This window comes from Apaloderma vittatum, unplaced genomic scaffold, assembly GCF_000703405.1.
Source record: "Apaloderma vittatum isolate BGI_N311 unplaced genomic scaffold, ASM70340v1 scaffold3509, whole genome shotgun sequence".
In the NCBI taxonomy this organism is placed as follows: Eukaryota; Metazoa; Chordata; class Aves; order Trogoniformes; family Trogonidae; genus Apaloderma; species Apaloderma vittatum.
This window is the reverse complement of record NW_009734468.1, coordinates 1-17518: the sequence shown is the minus strand read 5'-3', so window position 1 is coordinate 17518 and position 17518 is coordinate 1. Positions and strand designations below refer to the sequence as shown.

At 42.1% G+C, this 17518-nt stretch overlaps 1 protein-coding gene across 1 annotated transcript in view; it reads left to right on the top strand.

Moving 5' to 3' along the window:
- Positions 1–13587, top strand: part of PRKCQ (protein kinase C, theta) — a 42774-nt gene extending 29187 nt beyond the window's left edge. Inside the window, exons 14-19 of the mRNA XM_009876268.1 lie at positions 453–544; positions 2843–2905; positions 6541–6679; positions 9983–10171; positions 11805–11933; positions 13253–13587. Of these exons, the coding sequence (XP_009874570.1) occupies positions 453–544; positions 2843–2905; positions 6541–6679; positions 9983–10171; positions 11805–11933; positions 13253–13408 (768 nt within the window). The 3' untranslated portion in view covers positions 13409–13587. The remainder of the gene's footprint in view (positions 1–452; positions 545–2842; positions 2906–6540; positions 6680–9982; positions 10172–11804; positions 11934–13252) is intronic.
- The last annotated feature ends 3931 nt before the right edge of the window (positions 13588–17518 follow it).

Below are 17518 nucleotides of genomic sequence, written 5' to 3'. Positions count from 1 at the left end.
AGGAATGCAGGTGACACCAGCTTGAGATCACTTCACTGGATGGATAATGCACTGGGCTGGGAACCAGAGTAGATCTGGGATTTACTTCTGCCTCTTCCACTTGTCCCCCTGGAGGCTTGTCCATTTGTCCTTCTGTAAACAAGTGTTGCGGAATTGCTCGTCCCCTTCTAGTGAGCCTTGAGGTCTGCTGGTAAAAATCAATGGCACCAAGTGGTTATTAAGTGGATTTGCAGTGTTTGCTGAGTCTGTTTATACAAATCAGAGCAGAGAGAGTGAGTACAGGCTGAGAGAACAGAGGAGAAATGAGGAATCAGTAAAAAAAATGCAGCTTTCTTTCAAAAAAATTATTTTTCTCCCTTCCCTTGAGTGCTTTCTGGATTATTTTTGTTGTTGTTTTTTACTTTTATCCTACCCTTCCCCACCCCTTATTGTCATCTTATCTCATTCTCCAGGAAAACCTCTTTTTTGTGATGGAATACCTCAATGGAGGAGACCTCATGTTCCATATCCAAAGTTGTCATAAGTTCGACCTTCCCAGAGCAACGTAAGCTGTCATTATTTTTTGGCTTGCAGGTCACACATATGGTAGAAGCAAAGGTAGCAGCCGCAGACACCAGGGATCCAGATTTTATTCCCAGCTCTGCTACTATCTTGTAGATAAAACATTGGGCAAACCATTTGACCTCTCTGCAAGATAATCAGCTGCAAAGTGGGGATAATGCTTGTGCTGGCAGCAGAATCACCCTCCATCCCAAATCTTTCCAAGTTGAACAAAACTGATGGTGGACTTGGAGCAAGTCACTTCCTCTCCCTGTCCTCTTTCCCCATCCCACAGAAACTTTTTAGAGCCTATCCACACAGTCAGACATGACCTTGCTTTGCATTCTTTGTCAATCAGTGAAGCTATTTCTGTCTGGAAGCACTACAGACATCTGCCTGCAGGCTTATCCTTCAGCCTGCAAACCAAGGACCTCCTTCTAGCCTGTGACCTGGCTCCCGTATTTTGTGCTAACCTCAGCATAGTCCCACGAACATTTGTTCAGAGCCAAGAGCTGAGCTGGATAGAAGGTGCCCCTTAGGCTGCCCTACTTGCTGGATTAGTCCCCTTTGCAGGACTGCAGTATCTCAGAAAGGAGCTCCAGAGGGACCCTTCAGTCCAGCTAAGACCTTACCTCTGGAGGTGTCTCCACTGTCTATAAACAGCTCCAATCATGCCTAAGATTTTATTTACATGGTCCATGGACAAGGGTCATTTTAAAGCAACCTACAGTTGTCTACCTGTGAGTTACAGCAGCCCTGGGGTTGCTCTTTGTTGCACTCGAGTTCTTGCTCAGCCTGTAATTGGAGGCTCCAATAACCACATTGTGGGCCCAACCTCTATCCCAGATTTGCCACCATCAAATTCATCCCCCAGATGCATTTTCAGCCATCTGTGGAACCAAACATCTTCTTTTTTACAACACTGCACAGCCTGGACCCACTCTGCAGGGCCTGCTTAAGCTGAGGTTCCCGGTCCAGTGATCGGAGGTGAAGCTGCTGTTTGTTAAAAAGTAATAGGATTTTCCCTTTTTCCCTTTAAGGTTCAAGAAGTGTGTGGGGGGGGAAAGAGATAAAAACCCATCAAAAGTGCAAAAGGTAAATTTAAACAAAAAATTAGTACACCAACAGAGAATTAAAAATTTATCTTTGATTAAATTAAATAGAATTAGAATAATGAAAAGTGCTTTAATCCTTCTGCAAGCAAAAGGAGTTTTGAAAGTCAATATCGAAACCACTATAGGAATTAATTATTATTTAATAATTTATTTAAAAAAAATCCCAAACCCTCATTTAAATCAGTGTTTAATTTGAAGGGGTTTTTGGTTTTTTTCAAAATTATTTGAATGTTCAGAATCAAAGACCAATGCATCGAAGGCTAAGGGAGCAGACCTGTACAACACTGGAGGGGCATACGATCCTGTGGTTAAATTCCATTTCTGAGAGAGCACTTCCAATGTGCAATGGTCTCATGTCACCTCTTCAGAGCAGGGTGTGGTGAGGTCCTTCAAGCAGAAATACGTTGAGAACAAAGGTCTCAAGCTCAAAAAGACTCCAGAGGAAGGCCACCAAGCTGCTCCCTAGTTGACATCTTGGGTAAAATTTCAAAAACAAGTCATAAATCAAAGCAGTGAAGAGACCTGTTGGACAAGCCAAGGGGACTGCCTGTGGCGCCCAAACCCAGGAGCCCACCTGCCTGTCCCATTGCTGGGACCACTCCACTGTTTGTGCAGCAGCTACTGAACATAAGTTACACCTGCTCTTTTGAGGTCCAAGGCACTAAGTGTCATTTGCAGTTTGCAATCTGGTGTATCACTACAACTCAGTGATTTACTTGAATATGTAAATACGGAAGAGGCACAGACACCACCTGGTCTGTTTCCCTTGTGACACGGCCATACCTTGGGGCAAGGCAGAGTAGGCAGTAGGAGCTGGGTGGTGCTTTTTTGCTCCTCCGCTGATCTGGAGACATCCTGAGGCACTGAAGAAATGTCTTCAAAGTCAGTTACATACTGAAAAAATGCAACTAACCATGCAGCGTGGCTTCCAGATCCTTGAAGATGAGTAGGAACCCAATCCTTACCATTTCACAAAGTGGGAGTTGGGCTGCCAGCCATGTGTCATGCTTTTGGGAATCTAACAACATCCATCAGCTACTTGCAAAACCCAGGTACCCCACTCTTTCTGGAGACACTTCAAGCCTCCTGGGAATTAAATAAATTATTGACTTCTGTGGAGACCAAGTTTCCATCTTTTGGGGTCTACTTAAAAGTGTCTTTTCTAACTTGTGCCTTCTGTCACTCAGGTTTTATGCTGCTGAAATCATATGTGGGCTCCAGTTCCTTCATTCTAAAGGCATAATATACAGGTAATTTTATTCTTTGGTGCCTAATGTGCTAAACCCTTTCTGCTTTTCCTGCAAACAATAATAACTGAGAGACTGTCACCTGGATGTACTTACTGATATTGCTATGTAGATTTTCTTTTCCGGCTGTCTTATTTTGAAGAGATCATGTAGAAAAGACAGTTTTAAGCCCTTTTTGAGAACCTAGTCCTATTTCAGTTGACATTAAGACAAGTCATTTGATACAATTACACTGAGTCATTCTTCTAGCACCCAGTATAGGCACCCAGTTTAAGCTTTCCATGTATGAATGTACATAAGGTTAAGCTAGCTAAAAGAAATTTGGTGTATCTACTGTGCTGGTTATCCTGGATCAGTGGTGACAAGCTCAGCTCAAGTAACAAGAGCAGGGAGACAGACAGTGATATACCTTAATTTCGGGATTATTGGCAGATTTGTTGTGCACGGTTTCATGAGGAGATTAAATCCATCTCACCTACTATCATGAAACTGAGTTAGCTGCCCAATCCTTTCTTGTAGTAACTGGAGGGGAGTGGGTTTTTTTAGGTTTATCAAACCTATGTCAGATCATGCAGAAGTGATCATTTCTACCAGCCAGCTCCACAGGGAGCCAATGGGAACTAGGTAGGACACTGCAGGCAGTAGCACTCAGAAAGAAGAGTCCTCTCCCAAAGTTACTGATATGAACTTAATCCACGATGCATCAGTCTGTCCAATCCTGAGGAGAAGTCCTCTACTACAAAATTGCCCGTTACAGCTTCTGCTTGACTTCCTTAGGAGCTTCAATGTATGGATGCTTTGATCTAATGCCCAAGTGTTGTGCTTCAGACCTATATAAAAGGACAGATGGGAGCAAGAAAGGCTGCAGAAATCAGGCCAGTGTGCTTTCCCATGGCTGAAAGGAGGAACTGAATTTCTGGGGAGCTCTTGTCCAGCTCTTCTTCATGGCAAAAGTTAGTTACCACATTGCAGCTTTCTGTAAAAACAGGAAGCAAAGAGCTTGTCATAAACAAACGGAAAAGCTGGGTAAAACAATGATGATTGCTGAAACCAAAATGAGCTCATTTCAATGTTTGTCATGTAGTGTGAACATTAGAACAAATGCTAAAAGTGAGCGGGTTGTTTACAATCCACTCTCCCATTAAAACACAAGCTTTGATTCATATAAACTCACTTTACTATTCATTATTAGTACTCATGTGGGAGCCATTTATAGTCTTTATTGGACAATGATGATGATTGCATAAACATGAGATCAATACGACTGGCATTAAGCTAAGATGATCTCTGAGGTCTCAGCGGGTTTCTGGCTCTAATTATGGTTCTGAATGACTGGAGGGAAACATTTTCTGAAGTGCCCAAATCACTTAACCATGTCTGTCATTTTTACTTGGACTTCCCAGAAAAGTTTATTAGAAATATCTGCAGGATATTGCGAGTTTTTGTCAGGGCTGTGCATGCTGACATTTTGGTTATAATTCACATTTTGATTGGCAACTGCTACACCAGTTGCTAAACCAGTCTGTCAAGGTTCATGACCATTTCCTTATGAAAGAAGGGAGATGTTTAAAGCCTGGAGCCTTGGGAAATGTGGGAAAATTGGGATAGCTAGACATTGGGTAGCCTGGTGAAAGGAAAGCTCATTGCCAGGAGTTGGTGCAGCATTGCTTTTAGTATCGAATTTTGAGAGAAAAGATTTAACAAGCCACGCTCCTTCTTCCTTTTGTTTTTTTCGTTGAAGACAATGACAGCCAGGTCAGCTGAGAACACACGGCCATCAGTATCTCAGTCAGAGCAATCTAAGCACTTAAGAAAGTGAACAGAAATCATTTTTGAAACTACATCAGTTGCAATTTAGTAAGAATAATGAATCCAGCTGTTCTGTTTCATGCACCCACATTTGGAAATGTTGGCTTAAATTTTAATGGATGAACTGAGGCGTTTTTGGCAGAAACTCCAGTCCCTGGAGCCAGTGAGTTTGAGGCTCATCAAAATAATGAAAGCTAACTGTAGGTGATGGGCTTTTTGTTTTGCTTCGATCTACCAGCTGAATAAAAGCAGTGCTAGCAGCCAGAGATTGATCTCAGTGGTGTAACTAAAATAAGTCATTCCAGCAGGAAATTGTGACAATATGAGTGTCTGCCACTTGTAAAGCAAGAGTCTCAGTTGGCCATATATTTCTTTTTGATTGATGATTCCCACTTTTTCTTGGGCCATCTTCTAGCAGCAATGAATAATTGCCCCATGACAACAATTTAATGCAGAGACACTATGAGGTCTCTACCCTGATTGGGACCTGGCTGAAGCAAGACAAGGAGTTTTACATAGAGAGACTGAACAACCATCTTTTCTGTGATTGTAGACGATGATCTCAGGAGCATCATGCATCAGAAATTACCTTCTTTGAGGCAGTCAAAGCCATTTCTACAAAAAATCACATTTTTCACGAGAAGGGTAGCTATACAGCAGCCTTATGGTTAGGATGCTTGCCTGAGATGTGAAAGATACGTGTAGGCTGTGAATCAGCAGAGGCTAGAAAAGATCAGTTGTACCCTCAGCTCTGAACACAAACAGATGTTGAGTTTGGGTGCTTTGGGATCCTTGAGAAGAAGTAGTGATTGATAGCACAGGACCTGCAGTGCAGGAACACAGGTGCTCTGAGGCCAGGTAACCCAAATTCTACCTACATCCCAAGTGAAGTGCAGCATCACTGATCCGAACATCTCTCTGAGTCATTATATCAATGAAAAGCAAAAGGTTTAGGTGAGATATAAAAAAAATTAAAATAATAATTTAGAAGTCATGCTGGTCTTCCTTTCTTGCTGCCTTTTTCTTTCTATACGTGCTTTTTTCTCCTTTCAGAGGTTGTTCCCACATGATGACCTCCTTGTTCTCTGTCAATGGTCATGATTCATCAGCTCACCTGGTTTTGTTTCCTTCTCTGTGCATTTCTTTTTTTTTTTTTTCCCTATCTGGGCTTCTCTGTGCATTTCTTTTTTTTTTTTTTTTCCCTCTCTGGGCTCTTTGCTTCCCACAGTAGCTCAGAGCCTGAAACCTCTGACAACAGCTCAGCAGCCTTGTCTGAAGGGCACTGTAGATCCCTGGGGGCTCAGATGCTGCAGCCCAGCAGTGAAAAGGTGGTGGGTGTTCTGCTGATGTCTGGGATTATTCCGAGCCTCTGCAAGCCATGCAGGGCTCACGGATCCTTACTTCTTCCGAAACTGGGACGGAGATCTGGCAGCAGCTTCTGAGAGAGTACTGAGTCTTTCAGGGAAGGAGAAAATAAGCATTAGCTGGCCCTCTGTGTTCACCTTCTCCAGGTTGTGTTAGAGCAGAAGCACCAGCCCTTTTTAGCTTCACTATTCTGCGTCCTTAAAGGAGGCAGCTTTTAGAAGATGTCCTGGGTAAAGTCTTCTCCATCAAATGAATCAGTGCTGGGACTGGAGGAATGAAGAAGAGAGATATTAAGTCCAGGTGATATTGAAATCAAAGCGAGCAGCTGGTCATTTGGCCCTCAGCCTTCCTTTGTAATTGTACTACATAGAGGCAGAGAGCAAGTCAGGAAGTGTAACCTGCTAAAATAACTTCTGTGGCTCTGTAACACTTCAAAGAAGGAATTTCCTTCTCTTCCTCTACAGAGACTTGAAGCTAGACAACGTCCTCTTGGATAATGAGGGGCACATCAAAATTGCTGACTTTGGGATGTGCAAGGAGAACATGTTTGGAGATGCCAAGACAAGTACTTTCTGTGGGACTCCTGACTACATTGCTCCTGAGGTAGGTGTGGGCTCCAGGGAGGTCAGCAAGCCGTTGTGGGGCGAAAAACATCTTCAGACGTGATTGTCAGTCAGTGGTGGAAGGTGCAAAGAGTAATAACCTGCTTTTTAGCAATTCCAGGCTAGAAATCGGATTTCACTTTGACTCAGAGTTTGCGCTGCTGTCCAACATTGCATATTTTTCTGGCTAATTTATTTTTTGTTAAATGAGTCTGGGAAGAAAGTGGTGCTTGATTTAACCAAGAAACAGAATGCTTAATTGAAATCCAGTTTGGGCCGTGGCATGATTCCACAAGTTGTCTTCTGGTGAAGGAAACTCTAAAACTAGAGATGATGGAGTCGTATCAGGGTCTGGATGTGCTTGAGCTAACAAGGGCATGGCACAGTTTTTAGCTTGTGTTAAGGTCCTGTTCTGTCCCTTTGAATTAGGGAGGCTGGAGCTTGCATGGAGAGTCTCCAAGTTTCACGCGAAAGCATACCAAGAGTTCCCCTCCTCCTTCTGGAGTTGATATCTACTGATACTTGGTGGAGAAAAGCTGTGCCCATGCAATAAAACTGGGTGGCCACAGACATCACAATCTAGCTTGTCCATAGCAAGGTCCTTTGCCCTTGCCCTTATTTCTTTCCATTTTTATCCATATAGAAACTTATTCTTTTTTTTTTTCCCCTACTAAATTTAGACTAGACCTCTCCAGTAAAGAGAAAGCTCTCTTAACTTCAAATAAAGATAGTTTGCTAGTTCTTACTATGGAGAGACTTTGACTAATTAGATGGCAAATTGGAGCCAAAGAAAATATTCTTCATTTCAGAGAAGGACCTGCAAGTCATCCATGCATCATCTCTGACATCACTCTGAAATCCATTTATTTGCTTTTCAGGATCTCATTTCCTGATTTTAGTCTTTTCATGATGGATATTGGCACTTTCCAAATAGCTTTTAAAGTTTCTCTTTCTATTCCCCTCCACTATAATTCATTGATCTTTTACTGTGCACCAAGGGCTCAATTCAGATCTAGGTTGCACCACTGCTGATGCAAGGGCTGGTCCCCTCAAATTTGTATTGCCTATGAGCAGGTATAAGTGTGCTCTGCAATCAAGTTGTAGTTGGCTTTTATTCCATTTCAATATTCTTTTTTTAAAAAAAAATAAAACCCAACTACTTTCTTATCCTAAAAAAGAGAGCCAAGAGATAATCCATTATCCATTTTACTTCATAGAAAGAAGAAGGACTAAAACAGCTGAGTTTTATTTCTGTACCTTCATTTATTTTAGAGATTCAATGAGTGGATGTAAAGCATTTTACCTCTAAATTGAGAGCACTGCTAGTTTGTGGATCATCTGTCAGGGGCAGGAGCAGTGGACTTTCTGTCAGTATTTCAGTGCAGCTGTTAATGTTGTAATTTGTTATAGACCCAACACCTTGCCTATAGCTGTGCAAATAAGGGGGCTTTGGGTCAGTAAACAAACAATTATTTAAAAAAATATTTGACAAAAAAGAAAATACTTAATCTGAAATTAAATTCCTGAGTTTATTTATTTTTTCTAGAGAATTGCAAATCTAATAGATCCTTTCTATGACTGCCATAAAAAATACGATTTCAGTTTCCAGATATTTTAAACTTTAAAAAGTCAAGCCTTATAAAATTAACACATCTTTTCGGAAGGAAAGGTTGGGATGATTTTGTTTATAAGTAATCTAGAAGAAATATATCAGGGAGTCTTGCTGATTCCTTTTTTTTGGACTCTGAGTGAAACACATTGTATATATTGCATCTTATATTCACATAGCTTTCTTTCCCTTTTTGCATCTCCTCTTTTGGCATTTTTGGAGACAGATATGTTAGTTGTGAGCACTCTCCATCTGCTTGGATTTAGACTTCTGATATTAAGATTCTGCTTTGCTAGATGTCACAAGTACATAAGAGAGAATTACTTCTTAATTAATGTAAGAAAATTCATCAAAACCGAAGCATTAGATGGCACTTTATAGTAGTGTAGAAGACACATCCCAGAAGACACATCATCCATTCCTATCTTAGTTGTGCAAATAAGTTAAATGACCATTTTCCCTCCATTGACTATAAACTCTGGATAACTAAATTCATAAGGCACATAACTTTTAGGCAATAAGATGGATCTGGGCCCAAGTGGCATCTTACGAGCAATGAAGACAAGGTATGACAAGAAATTACCCACTTCCACAGTACCTCAGATACCTATAGTACAGAAGATCATATTGCAACCAAGCCATGGGCTCAAAAGTATAAATTGTGCCTTAGAACAAATTCTTCCCCTCTCCAGCTCTAAAATTCTAATAAGGATCACAGACATCATAGTCATCACACATACCTTTAGTCATCTGCAATGTAAATACCTATGTATGAGCAAGTTGTCTAGGCTCCTCAATAACCAAAGGAGACAAATAGAGAATTGTATTTTGCAGCAGGTAAATATTTAGCTGGATGTCTAGAATTGGACTAATTCTCTTCCTCAGCTGTAAAAGGAGTTAATGACAACTGATTCAGCTCTAGATATTTCCATAACAGGTATCTAAAGGCAGGTGAGATCAATGTTTCTTCCCTAGAGGAACTTCGAGAACTTAGTGTTGTATGGCCAAGCTTCTAGAGGAAGAAAATGTCACATCTTTCCTTAGGCAAGGTGACCCTCCCCTGGCCTCCACAATTTACAGCTGACACTGAAAGGCACAAACCAATGGAGTGACTGAGGACAAATTCCCTTTCCTCTACCTGTAACTCAGTTGATCTCAAGAGGATAGATCAGTAACTGCTTTCGTGTGCTTTTCCTGGGGTAGATTTCACTGGGGTAGATGCACTCAGTTTCTATTGACTGCTAGCCCTAAAGTAACACTTACAATGCCACATTTTTAATTTTAATATACACATTTCATAAATTAATCCTAAAATGTATCTCCCTAACCATTTGTCTTCTTGGACTTCACAAGCCTGATCTGAAGCCTTGGCATAACTTGGAAAGCAGACAAAATATGGCTTGCCTCACTTTTTGTGTTTGAGGTCTATCGGGTAGCCAAGGATGTGTTCAAGTAACATAAGAGTTATATGCAACCTGTAGCGTGAAGAACCATTTTGGCTTGAAGCCCCTCCAACCACAGCTTCTACACCATTGGCAGATGATCTGGCTCATTCTGGAGGCAGAGGGAAGCACTCTGCTCTTCTACTCAATGCAAAATGGCGGTTGAAAGGCCAAGGCTTGGCCACAATTTTGAAGCTGAAATACTCATCTCAAACATTTCACATCTCTCTTTGTCTCTCGTCTCTTTGGGTAGATATTGCTGGGGCAGAAGTACAACACCTCCGTTGACTGGTGGTCCTTTGGCGTCCTCCTGTACGAGATGCTTATTGGACAATCTCCTTTCCATGGCCAAGATGAAGAGGAGCTTTTCCAGTCTATCCGTATGGATAACCCATTCTACCCTCGCTGGCTTGACAAGGATGCAAAGGACATTTTGGTGAAGGTAAGGATTACCACATCATATTTGATTTGAGCATCCTCAGATGCTGAGAATCAAAATTAGTGCGATAGGACCAGAGAGAGTCACTTTCTTGTCTGCGGACCTCAAACCACACCTGACCTAAGCCATAAGGCCATCTCTGTGTCTTCTTTCTCCTGAATTGTGATGATGGCTCGTCGCATCCAGTAAGTAGGATCACAAGGTGTCAGAGATCAGTTTCATTGCAGCACGGTCCGTAAGGTGCAAAGCATGTTAACTCCTGGAAAAGATAATCTGCCAGACTTCAAACTGAGGGTTACAGTGTTAATTGTAAGTTTGAAGCAGTTCTCACACCTCAGAGATATGAGGACATCTAGAGCAGATTGCTTTGGTGTTCAACATGATTTTCAGCAGAAGATATTGTGGATCTTTGAACTCAGCTAAACAGCAGGAAAAGAAAGCCTGAGCTGTATCCTGAAGTGGTAGAGATACTCAAGCTAGTAGCACCATGTCATCTGTATTTTTGGCCCTTTGAATCTCTACCTAGCAATGCATAGTGTCCTTTCTGAGGGGAGTACTCCTCTGTTTCCCTCTAATGGGCATCTTCCTTGTCCTTTAGTTTCTCTTCCACTAATATACTGATTTTTTTCATTGTCTTCTCAGCCCCATGCCATTTAGCATTGCAGCTTTCTTGGCTTGGAATGCAAATTATTCTGGAGTTACGAGAATTACAGTAACTCACTTTTATAGTAATACTTCAACACTTACATCCTGCTCACAGGCGTTGAGAGGAAGTCTGAAGCATTTTGTGCCCCAGAAACTTCCCCCCAGAAACACTTCAGCTGAGCCAAACAGCTCCTGCATCACCACAGAAACATCTATCACAGAACAGGCTTTATTTGCACTGAACTGAAAAGCGGGCTCAGGTCTGTGTGTAGCTGATGGTGAAGAGATATGCCCCCACTTCTAGCTTTTCACTATTTTCAGCAGAATTAATCATCCATAGGACTTGTAGCCTGCAGCGTGCAGCACATGCAAGGTATCTGAATTCAGAGTCTTTTTACAAAGTAGGTGGTTTTCAGCATCTGAGCTAGTCAGCGGAGAGAAGTAAGCACTTCCAGGGTGTCTTTCGTCTCATCTTCAAGTATGTAAAGGAGGTCAGATGTTTTGCAGTTAAGATGGTGTTTTTCTTTATTAATTACAGAGGATCAAATACTGACACTCGAGGTATCCAAAGGTATAGAAGATGAATGCAACCTCACTTAGGTTAGGCTAGTATTTTCATTAATTATGGTTATATTTCAACTGTAAAAAAAAATCTATTCTTGAGGAATTGTCTGGATAAAAGCTCAGAAATGCTATCTAGGTATTTTACCTGTGTACTGTATATTTGTGTGCTCAAATAAGTATGTTGTTTCTGCTGTAGCATATTGTCCTCTTTCTCCTGTAAAGAAAAAATATGTCCTCAGTTTTAACGTGTTAGGCTAAGAATCCAGACTGGTTCCCCAACCAGAAATTTAGTAAGGTAGAAGAGTCTTCACACTCTCATCAACCATCCTTGAGTTTGAATTCTGAGACCCTGTCTTATAGGATTGTCCTAATGAATACACTGTTGTTGATAAAAGACTAAAGTATTTCTCTTTCTTCAACATTCTAGCTTTTTGTGAGAGAACCTGAGAGGAGACTGGGAGCAAGAGGGAACATTCGCCAGCATGCCTTTTTCCGGGAAATAAACTGGGAAGCTTTAGAAGAAAGAAGAATGGAGCCCCCTTTCAAACCAAGAGTGGTAAGAATGCATCTTCTCTCAATTCCATCCATCTCATCTCTTTCTTTCCTGAATCATTCATTCCCCAAATATTAAAGTCCTCCAGCAAATGCTAGCAATAAAAAGCCAGGACCCACAGTAATGTTATAAATTCATCCATTTGGAGGCACTGTCCAAAGTCTTCCGACATGGGTCTTTAACGTCAGAGACACCAAATCCTGTTTAAATTCAAGGAGTCAGCATTTTAAAGGTAGATAAATATCTGCTTCACACTGGAACTAACAGTTTTAGGCGCCAAGTGAAGGCTTTCAACACACTCACAAACTTGGTTATCTTCTGAAGCTGCTGAGCACACTCCTTCTCCCTGTCTAAAAGTATGTACAGAACCTTGGTCTTGGGCAGTCAGAATAGCAAATGTTGACTCTTAAATGTCCAAATGCAGATTAAATTTTTCATAGTCCGTCTGTTATGTTGTGTACATCACATAAAAACAGCTGAAACCATCCACATTTTGAATCTACCGCAGCCTCACTCGCTGTACAATTGTTGGAAACATAATTGTGAACCATGTACATTTGTTGGCTGGGCTGTCTGACCTGATCATCACAACTGCTATCTGATGGCTGCAAGCCCAGGTCTGGCATGCTCACACCTGAGAAACCAAAAATTACTCATCGCTTTCTCAGTTACTATGATAGGGGCCTTGATGCCACTTAAAACTGCTTTCTGTAGCCACATAAGAGCAGCTCATCTTGAAAGGGATTATTTTTCGCTGCAGAAGGTAAAGAAGGAAAAGTAGTTGAGGTAACCAAGTGGTCAGCTAAGTCACAATAGTCCTGACTATTAAAAACAATCCTATTAAACCAGAAAAGTCTTATTATTGCCAATAATATAATTTAATTTGACTAGTGCATCATACTTTGATTTTGCAGTCCATTATTTAATTGACAGGTCCAGTCTGCCATGTTATAAAGCTGTAACATGCCTACCCGGCAGAATTCATGGACCACAGGCTCAGTGCCTCCTGAATAGTATTTATTCCCATTACCACTTCCATAGGATGGCAATAAGCATGTGATTGCCTCTGCTTGCTGGATATTAAGAGCTCAGACAGAAGTTCCCTGCAGTTTGACATGTTACCGTGAATCATTTGGGCTGGAGTAACTAATTGTTGTACAAAAGCCAAGAACAAACACATTGTGGATTCCCTGGCTGAGCCGAGCTTCCTCCCAACTAGCTGAGATTAGCTCAATAGAAGCAGACTGGTAGGGCCAATCCAGTTGTAATGAAGATCTGCATATTAATGGTTTGACATCAATTTCTTTTTCCTTTTCTTTAAGAAATCACCGAGTGACTGTAGCAACTTTGACAAGGAATTTCTAAATGAAAAACCTAGACTGTCCTGTGCCGACAGAGCACTGATTAACAGCATGGACCAAAATATGTTCAGCAACTTTTCTTTTGTGAACCCTAAAATGGAGAAAATATTTTCCTGAGATCTGCTTTACTGAAGAAATTCTCTATAATGGTTTGAGTAACACTTTGTCAACTGAAGACTGTACATGGTTATTTTCATCAAGAATCCTCCAGAAAAACACTTTGGTGAAAGTTAATACCATGCCTGGAGGCTTCCAGCTCATTCCGGTCCGTAGCAGATGCCAGCCAGTCTTCACTAATGATGAAGCCTCTTCGTGGTATTTTTTGATCTCTCTTCTCTCCTTTCCCAATGTTCTTGAACTTGAGAGTACCTGAAAATGAGGAAGTGACAAAACCTGTTTACTACTACTTGTACACACAGTCAATGTGTTTGTAAGAGAAAAAAAAGTATATTTGAGTTTCTGGTGATGTCAGTGCCCATTTCACCTCAGCCCATCTTCTTCTGAAGGACAGGTGGTTTTCTCAAGGCCTGAAGACAACTGGGAGGACTTCAGGCTGAGTTCTTTCTAGCTTCCAGTGGTACATGTGCAGAACTGTGCACATGTGCACAGGGGTCTTGAAGAAGCAGTTTTACTCCCTACACACTTTAGAAGTAACATTCACAGGTGTTAGGAGTCAATTTTTTTCCACTGAGACAAAGAGACTTTGCAGGTGCCCATTCCAGCATTCTTATGTCTCAATCAGAGGCGCTGGAGTTAGCCCCAAAGAAGGATCATTGCCATGGCAAGTGTCAAGATCTATACAGAAAAACAGTGATTTATACTTAGTACCTGAGTGGAAAGGATAGGTAGTTGTAGTCCAACAGAAAGCCTCAAGAAATCCCGTTTTAAAGCTTTAACTGTCCTCACGTACGCCAGGCTCAGCAAAATTTGGACTGGGCTTTCTGGACTTTTATCTGAAAACCTCCAGAGAAAGGTAGAAGAGGTTTCCTCAAACCGTTATTTAAGCATCGTAAACCTGGCCTTTCGGTCACACCATTGGCACATTTTACTCGAAGGATACAAATCAGTCCTTACAAAGGCTGATGTACTTCCTATTGCTCTAAATGTTGTCCCAATTCTTTGGCACACCTGGTGGACAATAGGTCAACAAGCTGCACCCAGCGGTCATAAGGCAGGACAGCACGTCAGGTGAGGATGGTCCTCTCCTCACTTCTTGACATTTTGCTCTGTGTTCTATCCCTTTGCAGTCTGTGGAAATGTAGATGGATTTAAAAAAAAAAAAAGTCTTTTCTGTGATCCTTTCATCACAGGATCCTTCAAAATAAAGATGCACTGTTTTCTGAGGTTGAAGAAGGGTAGAATCACCCAGCTACTGCTTGTTACTAAGACGTCAGTGGAATACAGAGTCAAAATTAAGTCAAAGCCAAAATAAAGGATGGGTGTAGGCAGTCATCCAAGCTGGTGTTAGGCTCTAATTGACAGGTATACACTTGGAACTCTGTCACATCAACCCCTCCAGTCCATGGAGAAAAGAAACTCTAGAAAGTGACTCATCCCAAAATCGGATTCCTTTCAGAAGTGCTCTTCTGGACCTGCTGGACCAGCCTGTCAGCTTGGACCTCCCATCAGGATGATGGCAGCCACTGCTGGGGTATCGCTGACAGTGACTGCAAGCTCCGAATCCTGCAGGACCAAGAGCAGAAGTGCCTAATGTCGACAAGACAAGCAGAGCCCCCTAAAAAACGTTTCAGTCCAGTGACTCTCACGATATCTTTCTTTGTGTTCTATCAAACGTGGAGGGTATTTGTGCAGCTGGTCAGCGTGTTTAATTAGAATGGTAAACACGAGATTTTTAAATGCCAGTGCTGTTTGTACAGTTTAATAAAATGTTGTGTACAATTGGAAAATGGGCATTGGAGTGCTTAAACAAGGACATGGAACAGACGTGCTTGGAAAAGCCATTAAAATGTCTCTGCGCTTTCTGGGAGATGTTCCCCAAGGGATTTTCTACCCATAAATTCACAGCATCAGCAAGCATTTAAAAAACTGTAACTACTCCACAGATCAGTGTCTAAACCAAGATTTTGGTGCTGTGCAAAGGTATCCAGGAAGAAAGTAAAATGTTCCTTTTTCCCTACCAGAGGGTGACATGACTCTAGTGGTCAGATATGGTCTATGGTCTATGGTCAGATATCTCAAAGGGGTTGCAGAGGCAGATGTGCAAAGATCATTACTATTAGAGGGTGATTCAGGACACCTTCCTCTGACACTTGAATGAGGCTCAATCAGCCAAGACCTGCGAGGGTCTGACTCAGTCTATATGCTGTGGATGGAGTCTTCATGGCTTGATTCAGACTAGAGACTGCATTTCTAAGCATTTGAAAATTGGCAGTATCTCACTCTAAATGACTGTTGGAGATGGTTTCTTTGCATTGGCACAGTGGTTTGTGATTGACACCCATACAGGGACACAACAAGAGTGTAGACTAAGGAAGGAGGATGCTGAATCATCTCTTGTGGTTAAGTAACTGAAGATCAACAGGGTTCAATATCTGTCTGACCAGAGGCCAGGGCTCTCTGCACACCAGCTGTGCTCCCACATAGCTAAAGCAGCCAAACATAAAAGTGACTTGTAAAGGAGCACGTTTGAGTAACTGTTAGAGTAGACATGGTGTTAGGCTTCCTCTAAGACTTGTGATACAAACCACAAAAAGAAGAGTCTGCTTCTTTCTGCAAAGTGTCTTCAGCTTGAAAACCAAAGAAACCCATTAAGGATGGGGGAGGGAGATAGAGAGAGGTGGGTATGAGCCACCATGAACGTGCATGTTGTGTGTCTTACTGGTGCCGCAGCCCAAAAGCCCCCCCAGCTGTGCCTGTGGTATGTCAAGAGTGACGTGGTAAGCAGCAAGTGTTTTCCTGTGGTGACAAAGATTGAGAGATAGGAGATGGTGAGGACTGAAAGCCAAACACCCACACAGAGATGAGCAGGAGTCCAGGTACTCAGAGATGCTCCTTTGCCTTGGCTAAACCTGGCACCTCCATACCATGTCTTTAGTTCTTTCTGTTGTTTTTTTTTTCTCTTCTCCATGAAGTGTTTATTTATAGTAGATGGGGCTTGTTATGTTCAGTTATTTGCTAGATGAAAAGCCTAATCCTGTTCTGAAGCCCCTTGGGATCACAACTTTGCTGTGTCACAACATGGCACCTGTGAACACCACAGTTTGACATCCAGCCTCACGTGCTTCATCTCAGGTTTTGGGAGTCCTCACGATCCAACTGCTCCTTCCCCAGTCTTGCCCCTTGATTCGACAGATGCACAAATTCCTACTTGTTGGCATTCACTAAAGCAAGCCTCAGGCTGATAAACACATCAGGACGAGTGGGAGTCACCAGTGAGTGACAGCCTTGATTCCAGCCTTCCCGCAAAGACCTCCAAGTTGCTTTCCAGAAAAGGTTGTTTGGTGTCACAGCTGCAGTCCATTCTTCAATTTCAGTGGCATTTCTGTATCTGATTTTTTGCTCTGCAGCCCAAGGGGTATGGTTTCTTCTCCCACAGGGAAGACCAAACTCCATCGTACAACCCGCTCTGGTCTTTCCTGCCCATGCAAAAAGAAAAGCAACTTTGCCCAGTGGTTACCAGGCACATCTTGCAGTGCAGATGTATCACCAAAATTCCCTGTCTGCTAGTACAGCTCCAAGTAGTAGGTACTGAAAACAGGTGTGATCCTCCCCCTGCTATTGTATTTGTACTTTAGACACTTAAAACCCAACGGAGAGATCACAGCTGAGACCAAAACTGCTCTCTTATTTCAAGAGATGCCAGCTGAGCGAGCTTATCACCTACAGGAGCTAAGATCATGCCTTGCCATGTTGTGAAGCCAGTCGCAGTCTCAGTGGAGATCACAGCAAGCTTTTCTACCTTCCATGCTTACAAAGAAGTTTTGTCTTTGCTGTGTTACAGCAGCTAAGACAGCACATGCAGAGCTGGCGAAATACAAGATTTATTGTATTTCTGGCCCTTCTGTAACTGGGACTGGTTGCAAGCCAGTGGTCCTGTACAGCTCAGTGACCATATCCGGTTCATTCTACTGTTTAGTAACAGACACGATGGAGTGCTTTATCCTCATATTACCTTAATATGTATTTATATACATGAGGATATGAAATAATTGAAAAATAAATGGGCCTGGATAGACTGGACCTGGACAGACTGGATCGATGGGCCCA